General features: G+C 44.8%; 1 protein-coding gene across 1 annotated transcript in view; it reads right to left on the bottom strand.

Moving 5' to 3' along the window:
• Positions 1-4,828: 4,828 nt before the first annotated feature.
• Positions 4,829-27,648, bottom strand: part of LOC139376458 (calpain-15-like) — an 81,284-nt gene continuing 58,464 nt past the window's right edge. The window contains exons 4-12 of the mRNA XM_071119074.1: positions 25,803-25,986; positions 23,820-24,043; positions 20,227-20,352; positions 19,822-19,974; positions 12,410-12,571; positions 12,046-12,278; positions 11,490-11,653; positions 10,968-11,146; positions 4,829-6,310 (exon numbers count right to left, since the gene is read on the bottom strand). Coding sequence (XP_070975175.1) covers positions 6,133-6,310; positions 10,968-11,146; positions 11,490-11,653; positions 12,046-12,278; positions 12,410-12,571; positions 19,822-19,974; positions 20,227-20,352; positions 23,820-24,043; positions 25,803-25,986 — 1,603 coding nt within the window. The 3' untranslated portion in view covers positions 4,829-6,132. The remainder of the gene's footprint in view (positions 6,311-10,967; positions 11,147-11,489; positions 11,654-12,045; positions 12,279-12,409; positions 12,572-19,821; positions 19,975-20,226; positions 20,353-23,819; positions 24,044-25,802; positions 25,987-27,648) is intronic.

The following is a 27,648-nucleotide window of genomic DNA, read 5'->3' as shown; positions in this document are numbered from 1 at the left end:
AACTAACAGTTGTATTTTTTTTTAAATAGTTTTTATTTACTTGGCCCATCGGAACCTGAGATGAAAAACATACATCTTTTTTTTTTTTTTTGATATAGATTTTCTCCTCAAAATCAATAAAATACTCTATACAGTATATAACATTCCTGCCCAAATAAGAAGAGTTCCATTTTTTGTTACAGCAATATGTTGGATCAAAACGGTTGGTTCAGTTGGTGTGGATTATAGCGTTGAAGTCTGTACAGTTTACAAAGAAAGAACCAGATAGATAGACAGAGACTGTGAATAGTCAAAGGGTCGAGATTTCCACATAGTCCACACCACTGGCCATAGTCTATAGAAAACACCAGGGCCACTTCTGCAAGGAAGTCACTACCACCACAACTCAACACGAGGTGAATGATCCAATGGAACAACACAGAGACAGCGAGAGAACATGAACAAGAAAGACATTTATCAACAACAAAAACATGTAAGCACACAACATGCAAAGTGAAGTCACAGAGCCTCATGACACTGACATTTGAGGTGCCTTTTGATTTCAGGTATTTTTCAGTGCAGGTTTCAGTGTCTGACAAAAGCCGGTCCCGCTCGGCTAAAATATATAAAAACATTAATTTTTCTGTCACCTATCAACCAATGGATGTTCACAATCGCTGTACTCATCATATCCACAGATTACACACTCATACATGTACAGTATGTATCCCATCTTACTTGGACACGTTTTACATTTGCGATACAGCAGGTTGTCTCTTGTGCTTTGATAAAATCCTTTTTTACTATAATAAATGAACACAGAGAATGGAAATCGACACGGCTGAAATCACAGAGAGCGAACCAACATGATCCTGAAAGTGTTCTGGTACATGTTAGAATTGGACTAAAACAGTGGACTACTTGAACTATATTATGGTCATAATGCCTAAAGTACTGACACTGTCATGGGTATGCTATTTAGGCAACTAGTTGGCTATGCGACAAGTTAGAAGTAGTTTTATTGCACGAGACAGCATGTATCATGATGACATTGTCAGGCTATTTACTTGCCATGACTGGTGTCAAAAAGCCATATTATTAAGTCATCGTGCAGACTTGGTGAGCTCAAGATCTTATTCCATAATTCCATTATTTCCTGGGACACTACATTAGAACACATGCAAAGTTTATAGTCAAACAGGCTAGAAGTCTGATAAATCATTAAACCAGACTGAACACTGTACCCCCCCCCCCCCCGTGTTTAAGAATGTCTCCTCTTTCAACCTCTGGCAGGAGAAGGAACAAGTGAATTGTTTCAGCTACAAAATTGGGATTTGTGTTGTGAAGTCTGATAGCCTGGTTAAACCAGACTGAACACTGTACAGTGTCAAACAGGCTAGAACACTGTACAGTGTCAAACATAGCCTGGTTAAACTGTACAGTCAAACAGGCTGAACACTGTCCAGTGTCAAACAGGCTAGAAGTCTGATAGCCTGGTTAAACCAGACTGAACACTGTACAGTGTCAAACAGGCTAGAAGTCTGATAGCTTGGTTAAACCAGACTGAACACTGTACAGTGTCAAACAGGCTGTACAGTGTCAAACAGGCTAGAAGTCTGATAGCCTGGTTAAACCAGAACAAGCCTGGTTAAACCAGACTGAACACTGTACAGTGTCAAACAGGCTAGAAGTCTGATATCCTGGTTAAACCAGACTGAACACTGTACAGTGTCAAACAGGCTAGAAGTCTGATAGCCTGGTTTGAACACTGTACAGTGCTTGGTTAAACCAGAACTGTACAGTCTGATATCCTGTCAAACAGGCTAGAAGTCTGATAGCTTGGTTAAACCAGACTGAACACTGTACAGTGTCAAACAGGCTAGAAGTCTGATAGCCTGGTTAAACCAGACTGAACACTGTACAGTGTCAAACAGGCTAGAAGTCTGATAGCCTGGTTAAACCAGACTGAACACTGTACAGTGTCAAACAGGCTAGAAGTCTGATAGCCTGGTTAAACCAGACTGAACACTGTACAGTGTCAAACAGGCTAGAAGTCTGATAGCCTGGTTAAACCAGACTGAACACTGTACAGTGTCAAACAGGCTAGAAGTCCGATAGCCTGGTTAAACCAGACTGAACACTGTACAGTGTCAAACAGGCTAGAAGTCTGATAGCCTGGTTAAACCAGACTGAACACTGTACAGTGTCAAACAGGCTAGAAGTCTGACGACTACGGCGTAAAACATGAATAATAGTTGTGACTTCACATAGTCTCACGGCTCCCTGTGCATTATGGCACACAGCGCACCAAGATTGCCGGAGAGGGAAGAAAACACTACATTCCGCCATTGCATCACCATATTGCAGGGGCCTCTTCAGTGTGTGTGTGTGTGTGTGTGTGTGTGTGTGTGTGTGCGCATGTCCAATAAAACATCCCAATTTGTTATTAAAAAGCTACATTTGTTCTCTAATGTGTTGGGGCGTCCCTTAGGGACAGCAGTGCAGATGCTCTGTTTTCGGAGGTTGACGCACCAACCTAACTGAATGCTCAAACAACTCCTCCAACGCTAAAACAAACTCACTTCCTCTTCAAGATCCTGTTCATTAGAACGGGCAATGAAAAACGGAAATGATCATTCCTTATTGGACAAGTCCAGGTAGTCCCTCCCCGTTCCAGGACATTTTCTTCCATCTGATGCCTAATAATGATGTATGTATGTTAGTATGTCTTCTCCTTAAACTGGAGACTACTAACAATTCAGGAAGACCTACAATGGAGACTTTAATATGGCAATGATCCATTGACCTCCACAGTTGTATTTTCCCAACAGGACTTTAACTTTGTGTATCTGAAGAGTTGATGTTAATGCTGGAGCAAGCCTTGATATACATGTACCAAATAGTGAGCAGGCTGACTGAATGTGCAAAGTCAAATCAACCTCAGGGAGACAGAGCAGGAGATTGGAAAAATGATCTTGCCTCTTTCGACATTGACTGCTTAACTGAGGGAGAAAGTAAGACAAGGAAGAAAGAGAGAAAATAGAGGCTAAGAGGTTACATTTCCTCTTTTTCACGACACCCAGATAGACTCAATCTGCTGATCTGTACCATACGCTCTTTCTCTACCTCTCTTCCCCCGTACCCAAAACTAACAGCTATGGATGAAAAGCAGCTACCGTCCCAAACCTGTCGCCTCATCCGGAGCGACGGATAGCATGGATAACGAACGACAGAATGTCGAGTTAAAATAGCGAGGTCCAACAACTTGAAGATTCCAGCTATGCTATATGTACTCTCCAACTAACTGTATGTGGAAAACTGTATATGAAAACCAATGATTCTGTAACATGTCAAATCAAAGTCCAGCTTTTATATGAAGTGGATAGGAGTTGCCTTGCGTTTGAGAAATAATAACACAGCATTTCAACAGCAGAGAAACTGGGGAGGGCTTGGACAGATGATCGTCAGACAGACAGACAGACAGGAAACAGAGAGATGGGACACTAGATGGCTTGTTAAACGATTCAAGCACACATACAAAATACAGACCAAAGAATGCTGGCAAAAATAAAAATTAGACTGGCAACGACAACATGGCTTCTAAAAATAGTAAGTGATTGTGGTAAAATTGGTAGTCGGGCTTGGCTCACGTAGTTCCAGAGTGTAGAATAGAGGATCATAATTGTACCCCCCTCCCCATCCTGTTGATAGTTGTCAGCTCCACAGGTGCAGGGTGAAGGAGGCAGGACAGGAGCCTGGGGGAGAGAGCACCTAACCCTCTACCTCCCTCCCTCCCTCCCTCCAACCCAAACCAAACCTCACACAGCAGAGCCCATTGGGTGTAGGACAAAGTTTCCACTAGGCCGAGACGTTGATCTAAGGTACATTTTTGCAGTTCTTCCGCCAATGGTAAAGGTTAGGCTATAAGGAGGGGAAACTGATCCTAGAACAGCTCAAGGCAACTTCTACCTTGAGTAAGGTGAGTTGGGTCCATAGACCAAGAACAGGTGGTTTCAGGTGGTCAGGTCACGTAGTGGATTGGCTCAGTGGGGGAACAGCCACTAGGTGGCTCAGTAGTTACAGCACTCCACCCTGACCTCTGAATGACCTTTAACCCTTGAGATGTGGGGTTCCTGGGCATTCGTTGACATCTGTTGGGGGGTTAGGGAAGGAACAGGCGCAGTTCTGGCATCTGTCTGTGTAATATACAGTTGAAGTCAGAAGTATACATACACTTAGGTTGGAGTCATTAAAACTAGTTTTTCAACCACTCCACAAACACTCTTGTTAACAAACTATAGTTTTGGCAAGTTGGTTAGGACACCTACTTTGTGCATGACACAAGCAATTTTTCCATCAATTGTTAACAGACAGATTATTTCACTTATAATTCACTGTATCACAATTCCAGTGGGTCAGAAGTTTACATACACTAAGTTGACTGTGCCTTTAAACTGCTTAGAAAATTCCAGAAAATTGTCATGGCTTTAGAAGCTTCTGATATGCTAATTGATATAATTTGAGTCAATTGGAAGTGTACCTGTGGATGTATTTCAAGGCCTACCTTCAAACCCAGTGCCTCTTTGCTTGACATCATGGGAAAATCAAAAGAAATCAGCCAAGATCTCTGAAAAAATTTTGTAGACTTCCACAAGTCTGGTTCATCCTTGCGAGCAATTTCCAAATGCCTGAAGGTACCACATTCATCTGTACAAACAATAGTATGCAAGTATAAACAATATGGGACCATGCAGCCATCATACCGCTCAGGAAGGAGACGCGTTCTGTCTCCTGGAGTCCTATATCGACATAACCTGAAAGGCCGCTCAGCAAGGAAGAAGCCACTGCTCCAAAACCGCCATAAAAAAGCCACACTACGGTTTGCAACTTTTAGGAAAAATGTCCTCTGGTCTGATGAAACAAAAATAGAGTTATGACCATCGTTATGTTTGGAGGAAAAAGGGGGAGGCTTGCAAGCCGAAGAACACCATCCCAAACGTGTGAAGCAAGGGGGTTGCAGCATCATGTTGTGGGGGTGCTTTGCTGCAGGAGGGACTGGTGCACTTCACAAAATAGATGGCATCATGAGGGAGGAAAATGATGTGGATATATTGAAGCAACATCTCAAGACATCAGTCAGGAAGTTAAAGCTTGGTCGCAAATGGGTCTTCCAAATGGACAATGACCCCAAACATACTTCAAAGTTGTGGCAAAATCCCTTAAGGACAACAAAGTCAAGCTATTGGAGTGGCCATCACAAAGCCCTGACCTCAATCCTATAGAAAATTTAAGGGCAGAACTGAAAAAGCGTGTGCGAACAAGGAGACCTACAAACCTGACTCAGTTACACCATTTCTGTCAGGAGGAATGAGCCAAAATTCACCCAACTTATTATGGGAAGCTTGTGGAAGGCTACCCAAAACATTTGACCCAAGTTAAACAATTTAAAGGCAATGCTACCAAATACTAATTGAATGTATGTCAACTTCTGACCCACTGGGAATTTGAAATAAAAGCTGAAATAAATCATTCTGTCTACTATCATTCTGACATTTCACATTCCTAAAATAAAGTGGTGATCCTAACTGACCTAAAACAGGGAATTTTTACTAGGATTAAATGTCAGGAATTCTGAAAAACTGAGTTTAAATGTATTTGGCTAAGGTGTATGTTAACCTCCAACTTCAGTTGTAACTGGTCCATAGTCAGTCATACAGTACAGCGTTGTAGTTGACAAGGCTAGATATATAATTCTTCATTGTTTGTTGGAGGTTGAAGGATCTCAGGCTCAGGACCCCTCTAGTCACCCAGAAATGCTGATTTAACCTGGGAGGTGTCCCTCATCCCCCACCACATCCAAAATGGCACATCAATCCACCCTCTTCTCCTAATTCCCAACTGGATCCAGGTGCGTTTGGCAGGATTGAGTCCTCATCCTTCAGGGATCGAGGAATTAGAGGAAAAGGTGGAGGAGGAAAACCACATGTACTCTGTCCAGTCATCCTCCCCACGCATGCCTCCACAAATACCCCCTCTCTCCAAATGTTTTGTGTGTATTCCAGCTTGATACAGCCCCCTCTTTCCGCACATATGTGTTCACGTACGCGTGTGTCATTAGCTTGTGTATGTGTGTGTGAGAGGGGGGGGCCGTGGTCATAGGGGCCGTGGCCGGTGCAGCCCGTCAATGTCGGGGGTGAGCTGGGGGCTGTGCGTGGCCTTGGTGGGGGTCCAGTCCCCTAGGGAGGCCTGAGCGGCCTTGCGGTGGGCCAGCCGGTGGGTGATGGAGAAGCCTGCGTTTCCCTCCAACTGGGATAGCACTACCAGCACCTGCCTGCAGGGGGAGACACAGTCAGGAAACACTGTCAGGAAACATGACCGTCTTCAACAGAAAGACGAGGTATATGAATAGTGGAGAATATGACCGGGAGAGAACATTGCCAGAAAACATTGTAATCATTCCGTGAACAGTGAGGTGGTATATAACGAAGTATGGATTCTAAATATGTCTTTCTAGGCAATGTAGAAAACTATAGCCTACTCATATTTAGGAGGTCCAGTTCTTTGGAAAGATAACTGCCTCGTGCTTCTCCGCCCATGCATAGCCAGCCTACTTTATTTCATTGAGACCACACATATACTAGGTGTACTTGATGGGACACGCCCAACTAAGAGAGGAGAGGTAGGCTACTTAACTTGAAGCAGTGAAAAATGGTTTTAATACAATAGGTAGGCTAATGCATACAAAGCAGAAAGATGACTGTTTCCAAATAATCTTCAGGACAACTAAAACATTTTAATCTCAAAATCTTCTGATCTGACCTCCCGCTCCCAACCGCAGCGTGAACAATGACGACCACACCGCAATGACCTCTGTCGGGAAAGCAGGTCTACCTGGGGCCTCATTTATAGGCCTACAACAAGACAGGATAGGTTAACATTCATCCCACTTCACAGTAGTAAATAGATAAACTATAGGCCTACAACAAGACAGGATAGGTTAACATTCATCCCACTTCACAGTAGTATATAGATAACCTATAGGCCTACAACAGCTTAGGATAGGTTACCATTCATCCCACTTCAGAGTACTAAATAGATAACCTATAGGCCTACAACAAGACAGGATAGGTTATCTATTTACTACTGTGAAGTGGGATGAATGGTAACCTATCCTAACCTGTTGTAGGCCTATAGGTTATCTATTTACTACTGTGTAGTGGGATGAATGCTAACCTATCCTAACCTGTTGTAGGCCTATAGGCTATTTATTTACTACTGAAGTGGGTCGAATGGGAGATGGGATGAATGGTAACCTATCCTAACCTGTTGTAGGCCTATAGGCTATCTATTTACTACTGTGTAGTGGGATGAATGGTAACCTATCCTAATCTGTTGTTGGCCTATAGGCTATCTATTTACTACTGTGTAGTGGGATGAATGGTAACCTATCCTAACCTGTTGTTGGCCTATAGGCTATTTTGCGAGTAGCGTATGAAACCATCACAGTCCGAAAAGGTGAGGAATTTAACCTGCAATGATCATGGAAATAAAATAAATAGTAGGAAATATATGGATATTTCAAATTATTTTATAATGCAAAGATAATCATTTGTCATTATTGAGAAAAGCAAATCGATTTGAATCTTGTAATTCAGCTTGGCCTACCTGTTCTTTTGTTATGAATAAGAGTGTCATCATATATTCCCCATTTACACAATTAGACTTTTTTTGCCTTCTTGCAATGCAATACTTCAACCACTAGAAACTGTGCGTTCACATGGTCTAAAATGTGCGGGAGGATAAGCACATTCTCACGTCAAGTTAGTTTTTTATAAATGCCAACTTTTGTACGAAAACTGGTGCACGCATGTTCAGGGGCCGCTTCTGATTTCATTGATCCTTTTCATATTTCAGATAGGCCTAGTTTAGGTGAGTTAAATTATATACTTCAGTGGTGGTACTGGCTATATGTCTAAAGATGGCTGTAACATCGAACAACCTTCAATACTTATGGGATGAAGATGTAACAATCTGGCGAACACATTATATTATTTGTGAGGAAGAAAAAGGCTACAGATCATGTTTTCCATCCGATCCTGCAACCTCCGCTGCATCGGCCCACAGGTAGGCCATATGATCCTGCAACCCCCGCTGCATCGGCCCACAGGTAGGCCATATGATCCTGCTAGCTCCGCTGCATCGGCCCACAGGTAGGCCATATGATCCTGCAACCCCCGCTGCATCGGCCAACAGGTAGGCCATATGATCCTGCTAGCTCCGCTGCATCGGCCCACAGGTAGGCCATATGATCCTGCAACCCCCGCTGCATCGGCCAACAGGTAGGCCATATGATCCTGCAACCCCCGCTGCATCGGCCCACAGGTAGGCCATATGATCCTGCAACCCCCGCTGCATCGGCCAACAGGTAGGCCATATGATCCTGCAACCTCCGCTGCATCGGCCCACAGGTAGGCCATATGATCCTGCAACCCCCGCTGCATCGGCCAACAGGTAGGCCATATGATCATGCAACCCCCGCTGCATCGGCCCACAGGTAGGCCATATGATCCTGCAACCCCCGCTGCATCGGCCCACAGGTAGGCCATATGATCCTGCAACCCCCGCTGCATCGGCCAACAGGTAGGCCATATGATCCTGCAACCCCCGCTGCATCGGCCAACAGGTAGGCCATATGATCCTGCTAGCTCTGCTGCATCGGCCCACAGGTAGGCCATATGATCCTGCAACCTCAGCTGCATCGGCCCACAGGTAGGCCATATGATCCTGCTAGCTCCGCTGCATCGGCCCACAGGTAGGCCATATGATCCTGCAACCTCCGCTGCATCGGCCCACAGGTAGGCCATATGATCCTGCAACCTCCGCTGCATAGGCCCACAGGTAGGCCATATGATCCTGCTAGCTCCGCTGCATCGGCCAACAGGTAGGCCATATGATCCTGCTAGCTCCGCTGCATCGGCCCACAGGTAGGCCATATGATCCTGCAACCCCCGCTGCATCGGCCAACAGGTAGGCCATATGATCCTGCAACCCCCGCTGCATCGGCCCACAGGTAGGCCATATGATCCTGCAACCCCCGCTGCATCGGCCAACAGGTAGGCCATATGATCCTGCAACCTCCGCTGCATCGGCCCACAGGTAGGCCATATGATCCTGCAACCCCAGCTGCATCGGCCAACAGGTAGGCCATATGATCATGCAACCCCCGCTGCATCGGCCCACAGGTAGGCCATATGATCCTGCAACCCCCGCTGCATCGGCCCACAGGTAGGCCATATGATCCTGCTAGCCCCGCTGCATCGGCCAACAGGTAGGCCATATGATCCTGCAACCCCCGCTGCATCGGCCAACAGGTAGGCCATATGATCCTGCTAGCTCTGCTGCATCGGCCCACAGGTAGGCCATATGATCCTGCAACCTCAGCTGCATCGGCCCACAGGTAGGCCATATGATCCTGCTAGCTCCGCTGCATCGGCCCACAGGTAGGCCATATGATCCTGCAACCTCCGCTGCATCGGCCCACAGGTAGGCCATATGATCCTGCAACCTCCGCTGCATAGGCCCACAGGTAGGCCATATGATCCTGCTAGCTCCGCTGCATCGGCCCACAGGTAGGCCATATGATCCTGCAACCTCCGCTGCATAGGCCCACAGGTAGGCCATATGATCCTAAAACCTCCGCTGCATAGGCCCACAGGTAGGCCATATGATCCTGCTAGCTCCGCTGCATAGGCCCACAGGTAGGCCATATGATCCTGCAACCTCCGCTGCATAGGCCCACAGGTAGGCCATATGATCCTGCTAGCTCCACTGCATAGGCCCACAGGTAGGCCATATGATCCTGCAACCTCCGCTGCATCGGCCCACAGGTAGGCTATATGATCCTGCAACCTCCGCTGCATCGGCCCACAGGTAGGCCATATGATCCTGTTAGCTCTGAACTCCAAAGTGACAATGTGACATAATATCCCTAGTTGATATTGACTGCTAACATGAATGACTTTCAGCTCAAAATCCAGGTGTAAAACGCTGTTTATTTTTCTGTATCTTGCGTTTTGAAAATGCTTTACCGTTTATGGCTGTTACATTTGGGTAGCGTTTGCATGTGCGGGTCAGAAAGCTTGAAAACCACTGAGCTAGTGACCAGATTGCAGATTTGTTGTATAGCTATAGGATCAGATGCAGCACAAACATCAAATTGTAGGGAGAGAGGATTACCGTAAATGAATATGCAGCTCCAAAAACTGTTTGGTGGTCAAGAATATTGCCCCAGCAATGGGGCAAAACCCTAACCCTAACCCAGGCCTACTGATCTTTTGGTAGGTCAAAATTGCTTGAAAACGATCATTTACTTATGATGCTTGCATTTTGGATTTGTTGTTAAAATGTATTATTATATCATCAAAATGTGTTGTAGACAAAATAATGAAAAGGGCTGTCTGGTAGCCTCAATACATAGACAAAGAGTTGTAGTTGAATAGGTCATTTCCTCTAGCCTATAGTTTTTTAACTTGACTTCAAAAAACTTGTGACTCGACTCAACCTTAGAATGCACGACTTGGACTTGACTCGAGACTCAACCGGTTGCTTGGGACTCGACTTGAGACTTGGACCGTGTGGCTTGAGACTTGGACCTTGTGACTTGAGACTTGGACCTTGTGACTTGAACCTTGTGACTTGGACCTTGTGATTTGAGACTTGGACCTTGTGATTTGAGACTTGGACCTTGTGATTTGAGACTTGGACCTTGTGATTTGAGACTTGGACCTTGTGACTTGAACCTTGTGACTTGGACCTTGTGACTTGGACCTTGTGATTTGAGACTTGGACCTTGTGATTTGAGACTTGGACCTTGTGATTTGAGACTTGGACCTTGTGACTTGGTCCCGCCTCTGCCTATTAGGACCTGTGTAAGCTTACATTCTAAAAATGCCTATTTAAACAATGTACTGTTTGGTGTACAGTAGTACCTGTGTAGAGGCGGTACACTGTCGATGGTCTTGAGGCTGCCGCGGGTGGACACTACATTGAAGCTGTCTGTACAGTCACATGACACGTGGAGGTAGTACTTGGGGTGGCGGTTCTCCACCACCACGATCAGTCCCGCCCAGCCGTGGGTCAGGTAGTAGCATGTCATGCCCTCGCGACCCTGCAGAGACAAGAGAGACAGACACAGGAACACAGAGGCAGACACACACAAAAAAAACACAAGACAGACAGAAACAAAGATACAGACAGTAACACAAATAGACAGACACAAATACATTGTAAATAGTACATACATAAGATTCCATTGGAGTTACACATATGCCTGTGACACAGTCTCTCTCTATTCAATCCTCCTACTATGTTTAGGTAATGCCAGTTTCTGATTTCTATAACTAGATGTGTTTCGTCTCCAGTAGTGAAATGCTCTTTGCCGTCGCTGTGCGAGTGAGAGTGTGTGTCTGTTACAGAGTAAGTGTACGTGATGTATGCTACTCCCTCCTCACCTCGTGTCTCTCTCCCTTGTTCTCGGTCAGTAGGATGATGGCGTCGGACAGCGTGGTAGCGGTAGCCTCCACCTGCTCCACCATCACCTGACGGGAGCTGTAGATGGCCAGAATGTACCCTGGGAAGTCTTGGGTGGGACGTCGTGCACTCGTGGGGCTCGACACTAAAAGAAGACAAGAGAAGATTCCATTTTGTTTCCATTGTGATTGGCTAGGTTCAATCCACAAGCTAGCAGGTTAACTACAGGTGTAAGCATTAGCACTTTATGGAAGGGACAACATAGCTAGTTTATGACATGGTCCTTGGGAGTCTATGATAGATTAATCAGTCCATGGGCATGTTCTCCCTATTGAATGCTTTACCGGTTCAGAACGTCTATGTTGTTTTTGAATATGTGTGTGTCAATGTTTTTGTAAGTGAAAATGGAAATGTATACGAGAACACAAATTTGTGTGTGTGTGTGCGTTAGCTTGTGTGGGCAGTACTTCTCCACCATCCATTCATGCTAATCTGTAGAGGGCTATACTGTATGTATGTGTGTTTGTGTGTGTGTACCTGGTGTGGGCAGCCCCACTCCGCTGATATGCATCTGCCAGTGGTTAAAGGCGCAGCACACCATGGCGTACTCGCCCGGCTCCAGCATCACTTCACAGCCCACAAACTTCTTAACGGCCCGCTTGCTGTGGGCCAGCAGCCGGCCCAGGGTCAACTTGTTGCCACTGCCAAACGATGCTCTGAACACCATGATACACAGGTCCAACAGGTGGCTGTCTGCTGTGTCCGACCGCCTAGAGGATGGAGGGAAGTAGAAATTCAGAAGTTTAAAACATGTATTTTTCATTCCAACAGGTGCCTGTTGAGAAAGAGAAAAAGAGAGAGAGAGAGAGAGAGAGAGTAGAGAAAGAGAGAGCGAGAGTACCTACTGCCCTCCTGGAAGAGGGCGAACTCCAGCGCGGTCCTCTCCAGCACGGTCAGGGCAGTGACCGTAACAGGACCAAAGGCTCTGCTGGGGAAACAGCCCTGCAACCGCACCTCCTGCCAATCGGAATGGATCTTACAGATGTCAACTGAGTCAAAGTACCTGTGGGAAACAAGAAAATACACTGTTAGACAGGATTAGAGTCTCTAACTGTGTAACAGAGTCAGTTCAATCCTGACCAGGACGTGATCTTACGACCTTATGCACACACTCGTCGCTCAAAGCCAATTGTGCTGTTGTTAACGGCGCCAGAGGGGATGGCTGACGTTTTGCTGGCTCCTAACCAATTGTGCTATTTTGTGTTTCCCCCCCCCCTTTGTTTGTAACTTAGTTTGCACATAATGTTGCTGCTACCGTGTCTTATGACCCAAAATAGCTTCTAGATTTCAGAACCGAGACAAATATGAGTCTGATGCAAAGGATATACTGTTTCTCCCGGACCAGGCCCAAATCCCCAACACTCGCATGAAGAAAAGACGGAGGAGGTACAGTGGGCGTAGATCTGGGTCCCTTGTGAGAATTCATCGGCGCGTGGGTAACCCGAGTCTACCCCGAGTCTACCATCCGTCTATTGGCAAACGTGCATTCACTGGAGAATAAACTGGCCGATCTCTGTTCGAGACTATCCTACCAACCTGACATTAAAAACGGTCATATCTTATGTTTCAATGAGTTGTGGCTGAACGACGACACGGATAATATACAGTTGGCTGGGTTTCCGTGCATCGGCAGGACAAAACAGCTACGTCTGGTAAGACGAGGGGTGGTGGTGTGTGTCTATCCCTCTCTCTGGTTTCAAAGCTGAAAGGAAGTGCAAGGGCACATGTGGAGAGATTTTAATCTCTTTCACCTCCTTCTCTCTTATCCCTCACTTCATCTGGGAAAACAAAAAAGAAAAGCAGACTGATGACTGACTAAGAGGAAAATAGGGAGAGATACCTCCTCCTCTTCTAAATCATTGTTCTCTTGTTCCTCCTGGACATCTGAAAAAAATCTGATGTCTGACCTGTTGGGCACTGAAACGTCATGTCCTCAGCAAAGAGAGAACTGGGGGACTGTCATCTGTAGCACCTATATAGCCTTTGATTGCCTTCTCCATTAGTTAACAAGAAATATTTATTTTTGTCTGAAACTGTTTTTATTTTGTCTGTGAACTTGGGTCATGTGTGGGGTCGTGGAGGGGAGATGCTGCACGTGCACAAGAACGTTTTAGTTTTGTCTGAGTTCAATAAGTAGCACACATAATCTCAATTTCTCATTGTGTGTGTGTGTTTGTGGTTTTTGTGGTGTGTAAATGATTTTATAACTGCCGGGGCAAAAATGACCTTAAGACAATCTATGTACCCTGGTGGTGTTCAGCTTTCATGAAAACATGAACAAAGGCGATGTTTCACTTTTTCTAATGTTGGGGTCACTCTAGGAAAATATGTCAAATTTCAAGGTGAACAAAATATAATTTTGGGGGTTTTCTCTGCTGTTAAACATAGTGGTGGGTCATTTTTTACCCTTAAGACAACACAAAGGTTAATCCTATCAGTCCTGAGAGCCCAGCAAAAACTGGCTTTTCATTTATCTTCATGTCCAGCCTTACAGTTGAAATCGGAAGTTTACATACACTTATGTTAACTCGTTTTTCAACCACTCCACAAATGTATTGTTAACAAACTATAGTTTTGGCAAGTCGGTTAGGACATCTACTTTGTGCATGACAAGTAATTTTTCCAACAATTGTTTACAGAGAGTTTACTTCACTTATATTTCACTGTATCACAATTCCAGTGGGTCAAAAGTTTACATACACTAAATTGACTGTGGATTTAAACAGCTTGGAAAATTCCAGAAAATGATGTCATGGCTTTAGAAGCTTCTGATAGGCTAATTGATATCATTTGAGTCAACTGGAGGTGTACGTGTGGATGTATTTCAAGGTCTAGCTTCAAAATCAGTGCCTCTTTGCTTGACATAATGGGGAAATCAAAAGAAATCAGCCAAGACCTCCAAAAAAATGTTGTAGACCTCCACAAGTCTGGTTCATCCTTGGGAGCAATTTCCAAATGCCTTAAGGTACCACAATCATCTGTACAAATCATGGGACCATGGGACCAAATCAAATCAAATCAAATCAAATTTTATTTGTCACATACACATGGTTAGCAGATGTTAATGCGAGTGTAGCGAAATGCTTGTGCTTCTAGTTCCGACAATGCAGTAATAACAAGTAATCTAACTAACAATTCCAAAACTACTGTCTTGTACACAGTGTAAGGGGATAAAGAATATGTACATAAGGATATATGAATGAGTGATGGTACAGAGCAGCATAGGCAAGATACAGTAGATGGTATCGGGTACAGTATGTACAAATGAGATGAGTATGTAAACAAAGTGGCATAGTATAGTATAAAGTGGCTAGTGATACATGTATTACATAAGGATACCGTCGATGATATAGAGTACAGTATATACGTATGCGTATGAGATGAATAATGTAGGGTAAGTAACATTTATATAAGGTAGCATTGTTTAAAGTGGCTAGTGATATATTTACATCATTTCCCATCAATTCCCATTATTAAAGTGGCTGGAGTTGAGTCAGTGTCAGTGTGTTGGCAGCAGCCACTCAGTGTTAGTGGTGGCTGTTTAACAGTCTGATGGCCTTGAGATAGAAGCTGTTTTTCAGTCTCTCGGTCCCAGCTTTGATGCACCTGTACTGACCTCGCCTTCTGGATGATAGCGGGGTGAACAGGCAGTGGCTCGGGTGGTTGATGTCCTTGATGATCTTTATGGCCTTCCTGTGACATCGGGTGGTGTAGGTGTCCTGGAGGGCAGGTAGTTTGCCCCCGGTGATGCGTTGTGCAGACCTCACTACCCTCTGGAGAGCCTTACGGTTGAGGGCGGTGCAGTTGCCATACCAGGCGGTGATACAGCCCGCCAGGATGCTCTCGATTGTGCATCTGTAGAAGTTTGTGAGTGCTTTTGGTGACAAGCCGAATTTCTTCAGCCTCCTGAGGTTGAAGAGGCGCTGCTGCGCCTTCTTCACGATGCTGTCTGTGTGAGTGGACCAATTCAGTTTGTCTGTGATGTGTATGCCGAGGAACTTAAAACTTGCTACCCTCTCCACTACTGTTCCATCGATGTGGATAGGGGGGTGTTCCCTCTGCTGTTTCCTGAAGTCCACAATCATCTCCTTAGTTTTGTTGACGTTGAGTGTGAGGTTGTTTTCCTGACACCACACTCCGAGGGCCCTCACCTCCTCCCTGTAGGCCGTCTCATCGTTGTTGGTAATCAAGCCTACCACTGTTGTGTCGTCCGCAAACTTGATGATTGAGTTGGAGGCGTGCGTGGCCACGCAGTCGTGGGTGAACAGGGAGTACAGGAGAGGGCTCAGAACGCAACCTTGTGGGGCCCCAGTGTTGAGGATCAGCGGGGAGGAGATGTTGTTGCCTACCCTCACCACCTGGGGGCGGCCCGTCAGGAAGTCCAGTGCCCAGTTGCACAGGGCGGGGTCGAGACCCAGGGTCTCGAGCTTGATGACGAGCTTGGAGGGTACTATGGTGTTGAATGCCGAGCTGTAGTCGATGAACAGCATTCTCACATAGGTATTCCTCTTGTCCAGATGGGTTAGGGCAGTGTGCAGTGTGGTTGAGATTGCATCGTCTGTGGACCTATTTGGGCGGTAAGCAAATTGGAGTGGGTCTAGGGTGTCAGGTAGGGTGGAGGTGATATGGTCCTTGACTAGTCTCTCAAAGCACTTCATGATGACGGATGTGAGTGCTACGGGGCGGTAGTCATTTAGCTCAGTTACCTTAGCTTTCTTGGGAACAGGAACAATGGTGGCCCTCTTGAAGCATGTGGGAACAGCAGACTGGTATAGGGATTGATTGAATATGTCCGTAAACACACCGGCCAGCTGGTCTGCGCATGCTCTGAGGGCGCGGCTGGGGATGCCATCTGGGCCTGCAGCCTTGCGAGGGTTAACACGTTTAAATGTCTTACTCACCTCGGCTGCAGTGAAGGAGAGACCGCATGTTTTCGTTGCAGGCCGTGTCAGTGGCACTGTATTGTCCTCAAAGCGGGCAAAAAAGTTATTTAGTCTGCCTGGGAGCAAGACATCCTGGTCCGTGACTGGGCTGGGTTTCTTCCTGTAGTCCGTGATTGACTGTAGACCCTGCCACATGCCTCTTGTGTCTGAGCCGTTGAATTGAGATTCTACTTTGTCTCTGTACTGGCGCTTAGCTTGTTTGATAGCCTTGCGGAGGGAATAGCTGCACTGTTTGTATTCGGTCATGTTACCAGACACCTTGCCCTGATTAAAAGCAGTGGTTCGCGCTTTCAGTTTCACACGAATGCTGCCATCAATCCACGGTTTCTGGTTAGGGAATGTTTTAATCGTTGCTATGGGAACGACATCTTCAACGCACGTTCTAATGAACTCGCACACCGAATCAGCGTATTCGTCAATGTTGTTATCTGACGCAATACGAAACATCTCCCAGTCCACGTGATGGAAGCAGTCTTGGAGTGTGGAGTCAGCTTGGTCGGACCAGCGTTGGACAGACCTCAGCGTGGGAGCCTCTTGTTTTAGTTTCTGTCTGTAGGCAGGGATCAACAAAATGGAGTCGTGGTCAGCTTTTCCGAAAGGGGGGCGGGGCAGGGCCTTATATGCGTCGCGGAAGTTAGAGTAACAATGGTCCAAGGTCTTTCCTCCCCTGGTTGCGCAATCGATATGCTGATAAAATTTGGGGAGTCTTGTTTTCAGATTAGCCTTGTTAAAATCCCCAGCTACAATGAATGCAGCCTCCAGATAAATTGTTTCCAGTTTGCAGAGAGTTAAATAAAGTTTGTTCAGAGCCATCGATGTGTCTGCTTGGGGGGGGATATATACGGCTGTGATTATAATCGAAGAGAATTCTCTTGGTAGATAATGCGGTCTACATTTGATTGTGAGGAATTCTAAATCAGGTGAACAGAAGGATTTGAGTTCCTGTATGTTTCTTTCATCGCACCATGTCACGTTAGTCATAAGGCATACGCCCCCGCCCCTCTTTTTACCAGAAAGATGTTTTTTCCTGTCTGCGCGATGCGTGGAGAAACCTGTTGGCTGCACCGCTTCGGATTGCGTCTCTCCACGCAGCCGTCATACCGCTCAGGAAGGAGACACATTCGGTCTCCTGGAGATGAACGTAATTTGGTGCAAAAAATGCAAATCAATCCCAGAACAACAACAAAGGACCTTGTGAAGATGCTGGAGGAAACACGTACAAAAGTATCTATATCCACAGTAAAACGAGTCCTATCTCGACATAACCTGAAAGGCCGCTCAGCAAGGAAGAAGCCACTGCTCCAAAACCGCCAATAAAAAGCCACACTACGGTTTGTAACTGCACATGGGAACAAAGATCGTACATCTTGGAGGAATGTCCTCTGGTCTGATGAAACAATAATAGAACTATTCGACCATAATGACCATCGTTATGTTTGGAGGAAAAGGGGAGAGGCTTGCAAGCCGAAGAACACCATCCCAACCGTGAAGCAAAGGGGTGGCAGCATCATGTTGTGGGGGTGCTTTGCTGCAGGAGGGACTGGTGCACTTCACAAAATAAATGGCTTCATGAGGGAGGGAAAATTATGTGGATATATTGAAGCAACAGCACAAGACATCAGTCAGGAAGTTAAAGCTTGGTCGCAAATGGGTCTTCCAAATTGACAATGACCCCAAGCATTCTTCCAAAGTTGTGGCAAAATGTAAGGACAACAAAGTCAAGGTATTGGAGTGGCCATCACAAAGCCCTGACTTCAGTCCTATAGAAAATGTGTGGGCAGCACCGAAAAAGTGTGTGCGGGCAAGGAGGCCTACAAACCTGACTCAGTTACACCAGCTCTGTCAGGACGAATGGGCCAAAATTCACCCAACTTATTGTGGGAAGCTTGTGGAAGGCTACCCGGAACGTTTGACGCAAGTTAAACAATTTAAAGGCAATGCTACCAAATACTAATTGAGTGTATGTAGACTTCTGACCAACTTGGAATGTGATGAAATAAATAAAAGCTGAAATAAATAATTATCTCTACTATTATTCTGACATTTCACATTCTTAAAATAAAGTGGTAATCCTAACTGACCTAATACAGGGAATTCTTACTTGGATTAAATGTCAGGAATTGTGAAAAACTGAGTTTAAATGTATTTTGCTAAGGTGTATGTGAACTTCTGACTTCAACTGTATATTTAGCCTGACAATTAAATGTTTTATCATTTTCTTTTCATGACCAGGGCCAAGTAAAACACAAAACAATTTGACATGAACCGTTGCATTGATGAGTTTTATTGACAAAGCAAATCCCTGATAAAAATGAATTTATATGAATGTTGTAAGTACAGAAACTGTTTGCTCAGTGGGAAATGAATATCCAACTAGTCAGTGACAACTGTGCAGAGTTGTGTTTGTGACAGAAACTATGTGTGTTCATTACAGTATTATAGAGTCTATGGAGCTAGGAACACAAGCATTTCGCTACACCCACAATAACATCTGCTAAATATGCGCATGTTACCAATAACATTTGATTTGATGTCCCTGGATTTCCTATTATCTTCTATGTTGAAGAACCCTTTACCTTCAAATTACTTTTGTGTAGCTTGTGAGCATCATGTTACATGTGCGTGTTCGTGAGAGTCTCAGCTTTTCATATATGGCTTGTAATAGTTTCTAGCTCAAATTATTCGGACTCTACAGACTTTTTTGTAAAAAGACCCAGCCTGGGGCCCTTTGGGATCCGCCCTCGTCTCACAAACACTTATCTACCTCAGCTCCCGTTAATCACACAGACGAATGGTTGGCACCAACGTATGCAGAAGACAAAGATGAATCCAATGGTACAACGTGTTTAAAAGGGGTTAGAAGTCCAAATTGCGCCAGTGGGACTCATTGAGTTAAATGCTGCGAGGACTTCACCTTGCTTGTCTACTATTTATTTGTCTGTCAAGTACTGTTTACCTTGCTGGATGCTGAGCAGAGTTACTGGGTTCTCTCTCTCTTCTTTCAGATACAGTATATAGGCAGACAGCCTAGCATTCACTTATTGGACTACCAGGCACTAAGTTTAACTCATGCTACTCAACAAGCTAGCAGAGGTCAGTGCCTCTCAGTTTAAGTCTTACACACAAATGATTATCTGCTGAGTCAGCTAATTAACTACCAATTAGTCAATTACCTGAAATACCATCTAATTGACTCTTGTTAATGGCACTTGTTGGTTTTAGTGAGAGCACACCCAATGGGTCTCCAACATCGTAGTCAGCCATCCTTGACCTAGTCCTAGGGTGATTGGCACATTAAGACGGGACCTACTTGATGAAGTCTCCATACTCCATCCAGAAGACGCCCTCGCTGCTGCCGTGGGCCATGAGCTCGTGGCGGAGGAGCTGCGGCCAATCAGGCCACTCGTCTGACCAGCTGCCGTTCCACGAGAAGCGACCCCACGGGTTCCTCAACCGCAGAAGTCTGAGAGGGAGAGAGAGAGCATGTCATTAGCTGAAGCAATTAAAATGAATGCAATTGGGAAGGACTCATATCAGGGTTTGATAAGGTTCTTACAACTAACCGTGGTAAAGACGTAAAAGGATAACAATGACGGGATTTCAGAAAAAGAAAGATACATGGCCCTTTTCAACAATAACATATTAGCCCCACCCCCTTATCACTTGTGACCAATTAGCCACACCCTGTCCCACTAATAACCCAATCAGCTCTCACCTGTAGCTCTGCACGTCCCGTACGTCCAGGATAGAGTAGGCATGGCGAGGGCGGAGGCCCAACGACTCATACACCACATCATCCACCTTCATGTTCCCTCCTCCGCATGATGCCCCCATCAGAAACCTACCCACCACACACACAACATAGATAGAGACGCATAAGAATAAGTCCATTTCCATCACCTTAAACTTGGGGCCAAAGTGGACCCAGATATAAGCCTACTCTTGGACTAAAAAAGTATTCTCCATTGAACATGCTTGTTAGTCGAGGAGTAAGCTTAATCAGGGCCCATTCAATAAGCCTCTTCATGTCTTTTCAAATTAATGATTTGTTATTGACCGAGACCAGGGATGGGCAACTCTTTTATAGGCACGCGGACCAATAACACACCGACCGGTATGGGGCCCATTTGTATTTTAATTCATATTTATTAGGGATCCATTAGCTGTTGCCAAGGCAGCAGTTACTCTTCCTGGGTCCAAACACATTAAGGCACTTAATATATCAAACAAAATATAAAAAACAGTACATCATATATAGTGGGGCAAAAAAGTATTTAGTCAGCCACCAATTGTGCAAGTTCTCCCACTTAAAAAGATGAGAGAGGCCTGAAATTTTCATCATAGGTACACTTCAACTATGACAGACAAAATGAGAGAAAAAAAATCCAGAAAATCACATTGTAGGATTTTTAATGAATTTATTTGCAAATTATGGTGGAAAATAAGTATTTGGTCAATAACAAAAGTTTATCTCCATACTTTGTAATATACCCTTTGTTGGCAATGACAGAGGTCAAACGTTTTCTGTAAGTCTTCACAAGGTTTTCACACACTGTTGCTGGTATTTTGGCCCATTCCTCCATGCAGATCTCCTCGAGAGCAGTGATGTTTTGGGGCTGTTGCTGGGCAACACGGACATTCAACTCCCTCCAAAGATGTTCTATGGGGTTGAGATATGGAGACTGGCTAGGCTACTCCAGGACCTTGAAATGCTTCTTACGAAGCCAATCCTTCGTTGCCCGGGCGGTGTGTTTGGGATTATTGTCATGCTGAAAGACCCAGCCACATTTCATCTTCAATGTACTTGCTGGTGGAAGGAGGTTTTCACTCAAAATCTCACGATACATGGCGCCATTCATTCTTTCCTTTACACAGATCAGTCGTCCTGGTCCCTTTGCAGAAAAACAGCCCCAAAGCATGATGTTTCCACCCCCATGCTTCACAGTAGGTATGGTGTTCTTTGGATGCAACTCAGCATTCTTTGTCCTCCAAACACGACGAGTTGAGTTTTTACCAAAAAGTTATATTTTGGTTTCATCTGACCATATGACATTCTCCCAATCTTCTTCTGGATCATCCAAATGCTCTCTAGCAAACTTCAGACGGGCCTGGACATGTACTGGCTTAAGCAGGGAGACACGTCTGGCACTGCAGGATTTGAGTCCCTGGCGGCGTAGTGTGTTACTGATGGTAGGCTTTGTTACTTTGGTCCCAGCTCTCTGCAGGTCATTCACTAGGTCCCCCTGTGTGGTTCTGGGATTTTTGCTCACCGTTCTTGTGATCATTTTGACCCCACGGGGTGAGATCTTGCGTGGAGCCCCAGATCGAGGGAGATTATCAGTGGTCTTGTATGTCTTCCATTTCCTAATAATTGCTCCCACAGTTGATTTCTTCAAACCAAGCTGCTTACCTATTGCAGATTCAGTCTTCCCAGCCTGGTGCAGGTCTACAATTTTGTTTCTGGTGTCAGCTTTGACAGCTCTTTGGTCTTGGCCATAGTGGAGTTTGGAGTGTGACTGTTTGAGGTTGTGGACAGGTGTCTTTTATACTGATAACAAGTTCAAACAGGTGCCATTAATACAGGTAACGAGTGGAGGACAGAGGAGCCTCTAAACGAAGAAGTTACAGGTCTGTGAGAGACAGAAATCTTGCTTGTTTGTACGTGACCAAATACTTATTTTCCACCATAATTTGCAAATAAATTCAGTAAAAATCCTACAATGTGATTTTCTTTTTTTTTTTGTTTCATTTTAGTCTGTCATAGTTGAAGTGTACCTATGATGAAAATTACAGGCCTCTCATCTTTTTAAGTGGGAGAACTTGCACAATTGGTGGCTGACTAAATACTTTTTTGCCCCACTGTAACATTATTACACCACTACATATCTACAATACAAAATGTATAATACCACCATACAACAATTTTACAAAGTACGTGTGTGTAGAATGCATGTTCTAGCAGTCGTGTGCGTATTAGTGTCTGTACCTTTGTGTGTGTCTCTTCAGGTGTATTTTATCCCGTTTTTTTTATCTGATTCTACTGCTTGCATCAGTTACCTGATGTGGAATAGAGTGCCATGTAGTCATGGCTCTATATAGTACTGTGCGCCTCCCATAGTCTGACAAAGAGACCTCTGTTGGCATTTTCTGTGGTGCATGGGTGTCCGAGCCGTGTGCTAGTAGTTTAAACAGACAGCTCGGTGCATTCATCATGTCAATACTTCTTTAAAAAACAAGTAGTGATGAAGTCAATCTCTCTTCCACTTTGAGCCATGAGAGATTGACATGCATATCATTAATGTTAGCTCCCCATGTACTTTTAAGGGCCAGCCGTGCTGCCCTGTTCTGAGCCAATGACCACACAACTGAACAGTAGTCCAGGTGTGACGAAACTAGAGCCTGTAGGACCTGCCTTGTTGATAGTGCTGTTAAGAAGGCAGAGCAGTGCTTTATTATGGACTGACTTCTCCCCATCCTAGATACTGTTACATCAATATGTTTTGACACCAAGCAGTTTAGTCACCTCAACTTGCTCAATGTCCACATTATTCATTACAATATTTAGTTGAGGTTTAGTGAATGATTTGTCCCAAATACAATGCTTTTAGTTTTGGAAATATTTAGGACTAACTTATTCTTTCCCACCCATTGCAGTCATTTCAGTCGCTGTAGAAGTTGACGTGTAGTGTTGAGTCATCTGCACACATAGAAACACTGGCTTTACTCAAAGCCAGTGGCATGTCGTTAGTAAAGATTGAAAAAGGTAAGGGGCCTAGACAGCTGCCCTGGGGAATTCCTGATTCTACCTGGATTATGTTGGAGAGGCTTCCATTAAAAAACAATCCATGTGTTCTGTTAGACAGGTAACTCTTTATTCACAAAATAGCAGAGGATGTAAAGCCATAATACATACGTTTTTCCAGCAGCAGACTATGATCTAAGTCTACGATCTAAGTTCCAGCAGACTAAATCTAACAAAACTGCCCTGACAATCTTTTTATCATCAATTTCTCTCAGTACAATGCTTATCTTTCATAATTTGATCAGATACACTTGGATGTGTAGTGTCATTGATAATCAAACATTTGCCTCCATCCTATTGCAAAATGTGCAGGAAATTTGCTTTAAAACGGCATAATTTTTCTCTGCATGAGGGAGTATGGATATGGGTACACAGACACACGAGCCACTGCAGCCCCCCATGATGAGTTCCAAGTAATTACTTCTTTCCTTGTCCCATTTGTGCACATCATGATACATCTCAGAGACTTTCTCCAAAGACAGACAAATCTCCTCTATTCCACTCACCCGGCCTCCTTGGAACTGAGCATCTTGGCCCAGATGAGGTCCGTGTCGATGGGCTCCTCGCGGGGGTTGGTGGAGCTGACCTGCAGCATGAGGGAGTCGCACGGTGCCCCTGTCAGCGTGGCCAGGCCCTCGATGGCGCGCCCTGCCTGCAGGGCAAAGTAGGAGCCGTGGAGCTTGGCAAGGGCCTTCTCTATCAGGGCCACCCAGAGTTGCTTACGCTGGGCCTAGGAAGAGAGAGAGGAGGGAGGGAAGGGGGATGGAGAAAGGAAGAAGGAAAGATAAAGAGAAGAAAATAGGGATAGTAAAAGGCAGAGGGGGATATAGGTGGCAAAGAAGGAAGGATGGAGAAAGGAAGGTGATAGAGGGAGGGTGGAGAAAGGGAGGGAGAAAGGTAGTGAAGGGGATAGAGGGAAGTGCATGAGAAAGGGAGGGACAGAACAGTAGGAAAGGGGATAGACGGAAGGAGAGAGAAGATAGAGGGAGAGAGAAACAGAGAGAGCAAGAGAGAGGGAGATAGAGAAGGATAGATAGAAGGAAGGATTGGGATAGAAGGAGAGAGTAGGGTAGAGAAAGGGTGGGAAGGGGATAGAGAGAGAGAGAGAGAGAGAGAGAGAGAGAGAGAGAGAGAGAGAGAGAGAGAGATAGAGAGAGAGAGAGAGGTCAAATGTATGTGCAACGAATGAACATACAGGGAAGAAAACACTGAGTTCATAGGACTATTCCATTACTGTAGCCTTAGGTCATGAAAAACTGTTCAAATGTAATGAAATAGAGAGAAATGATCTTCTCCAATAACAATAATAAGACCTTCAGTGGTTAATTAAGTGCCCCTACATTTAAATTTTTAGTCATTTAGCAGACGCTCCTATCCAGAGTGATTGATAGGTGGTTGTCCCACCTAGCTCAGTCATACAAACGTTTGGGGTCACCAAGAAATGTCCTTGTTTTTGAAAGTCCATTAAAATAACATAAAATGGATCAGAAATACAGTGTTGACATTGTTAATGATGTAAATGACTATTGTAGCTGTAAACGGATGATTTATAATGGAATATCTACATAGGCGTACAGAGGCCCATTATCAGCAACCATCACTCCTGTGTTCCAATGGAACGTTGTGTTAGCTAATCCAAGTTAATCATTTTAAAAGGCTAATTGATCATTAGAAAATCATTTTGCAATTATGTTAGCACAGCTGAAGACTGTTGTTCTGATTAAAGAAGCAATAAAACTGATTAAAGAAGCAATAAAACGCCTATGTTGATATTCCATTGCCGTTTCCAGCTACAGTAGTCATTTACAACATTAACAATGTCTACACTGTATTTCTTATCAACTTGATGTTATTTTAATGGATGAAAAATGTGCTTTTCTTTCAAAAACAAGGACCTTTCTTAGTGACCCCAAACTTTTGAACGGTAGCGTAGCTACTTTATTGTAGAAATAATGATGTACTATCAGCAAAGTCAGAGCAAGTAAGGGGTAAAAAAGTAAAGTGCGAGTGTTAGTTTACGAGGGGGGTGACGTGGGATTATTTAAGATACTCTATGAAGAGGTAGGGTTTCCCCTCTTTATTTCCTCTATGACATTTCTGAGAACCTCTGTCTCCACCACAGCTGATATTTAAAAACCTTGGAATGAACTGAATGAGTGTGTGCGTGTGTGTTTACTCACCAGTTGGAATATCAGGTTGCTATATTCACTGCATAACAGTGTGCGTGTGTATGACTAATGACAGTGTTTGAAAATCTGTGTGTGTGTATGTTTTCACTCAACCATAAAAGTATTAGGTTGCTATAGTCACTGCATGACAATTCACTGCATGATCATTTGTTTGTGTGTATGTATGCGAGTTTGAGAGAGACAGAGAGTGAGTGACTAGACTAGATATAGTTATGTGTCTGTATACAGTGTGTCTGCATGCATACTATATACATACACATGTGTGTGTGTGTGTGTGTGTGGTGTATCCCCCCACCTCACCTGGGAGAAGAGCAGGTATCCATACTCGTCGCAGGGCAGCATGTCATCCACTAGGACGGTTATCCAGGTACCATCCTTACACAGCCTGACCTGGTAAGCCCCCTCCTGGCAGATGCCCCTGGTGATCATCACCCTCTCCACCAGCTCTGGACGCTCTGCCAGCACCGCCAACGCACTAAGGAACCTACAGGGCGGGCAATAAGATAGACAGTCAATTAACTAGGTGATGGGGGAAAAAAATCTATACAGTATTGCGATATAATTTTTTCCGCACTAGTCGGCTGTACCTGCACCAAAACTCCAATATTTCTCCTTCTATAGCTTGTTCTCCATCTTCTTCTCAAATGGTGAACATGTTTTCAGCACTTTTCTTTTCATGACTGATCAAAACTTGTTTTCTCATGGCTCTCTATGGTCCCTCTGCAGCAAAAATATTGTGAGCAATATGTTTTGAGCAAAATGTTTGCAATACATACAGTGGGGAGAACAAGTATTTGATACACTGCCGATTTTGCAGGTTTTCCTACTTACAAAGCATGTAGAGGTCTGTAATTTTTATCATATGTACACTTTAACTGTGAGAGACGGAATCTAAAACAAAAATCCAGAAATTCACATTGTATGATTTTTAAGTAATTAATTAGCATTTTATTGCATAACATAAGTATTTGATCACCTACCAACCAGTAAGAATTCCGGCTCTCACAGACCTGTTAGTTTTTCTTTAAGAAGCCCTCCTGTTCTCCACTCATTACCTGTATTAACTGCACCTATTTGAACTCGTTACCTGTATAAAAGACACCTGTCCACACACTCAATCAGACAGACACCAACCTCTCCACAATGGCCAAGACCAGCGAGCTGTGTAAGGACATCAGGGATAAAATTGTAGACCTGCACAAGGCTGGGATGGGCTACAGGACAATAGGAAAGCAGCTTGGTGAGAAGCCAACAACTGTTGGCGCAATTATTAGAAAATGGAAGAAGTTCAAGATGACGGTCAATCACCCTCAGTCTGGGGCTCCATGCAAGATCTCACCTCGTGGGGCATCAATGATCATGAGGAAGGTGAGGGATCAGCCCAGAACTACACGGCAGGACTTGGTCAATGACCTGAAGAGAGCTGAGACCACAGTCTCAAAGAAAACCATTAGTAACACACTACGCCGTCATGGATTAAAATCCTGCAGTGCACGCAAGGTCCCCCTGCTCAAGCCAGCACATGTCCAGGCCCGTCTGAAGTTTGCCAATGACCATCTGGATGATCCAGAGGAGGAATGGGAGAAGGTCATGTGGTCTGATGAGACAAAAATATAGCTTTTTGGTCTAAACTACACTCGCCGTGTTTGGAGGGAGAAGAAGGATGAGTACAACCCCAAGAACACCATCCCAACCGTGAAGCATGGAGGTGGAAACATCATTCTTTGGGGATGCTTTTCTGCAAAGGGGACAGGACGACTGCACCGTATTGAGGGGAGGATGGATGGGGCCATGTATCGCGAGATCTTGGCCAAAAACCTCCTTCCCTCAGAAAGAGCATTGAAGATGGGTCGTGGCTGGGTCTTCCAGCATGAGAACGACCCGAAACATACAGCCAGGGCAACTAAGGAGTGGCTCCGTAAGAAGCATCTCAAGGTCCTGGAGTGGCCTAGCCAGTCTCCAGACCTGAACCCAATAGAACATCTTTGGAGGGAGCTGAAATTCCGTATTGCCCAGCGACAGCCCCGAAACCTGAAGGATCTGGAGAAGGTCTGTATGGAGGAGTGGGCCAAAATCCCTGCTGCAGTGTGTGCAAACCTAGTCAAGAACTACAGGAAACGTATGATCTCTCTTATTGCAAACAAAG

The sequence above is a fragment of the Oncorhynchus clarkii genome, chromosome 20 (genome assembly GCF_045791955.1).
Source record: "Oncorhynchus clarkii lewisi isolate Uvic-CL-2024 chromosome 20, UVic_Ocla_1.0, whole genome shotgun sequence".
In the NCBI taxonomy this organism is placed as follows: domain Eukaryota; kingdom Metazoa; phylum Chordata; class Actinopteri; order Salmoniformes; family Salmonidae; genus Oncorhynchus; species Oncorhynchus clarkii.
Note: the sequence above shows the minus strand (reverse complement) of the source record. Positions and strands in the feature narration are given on the sequence as shown.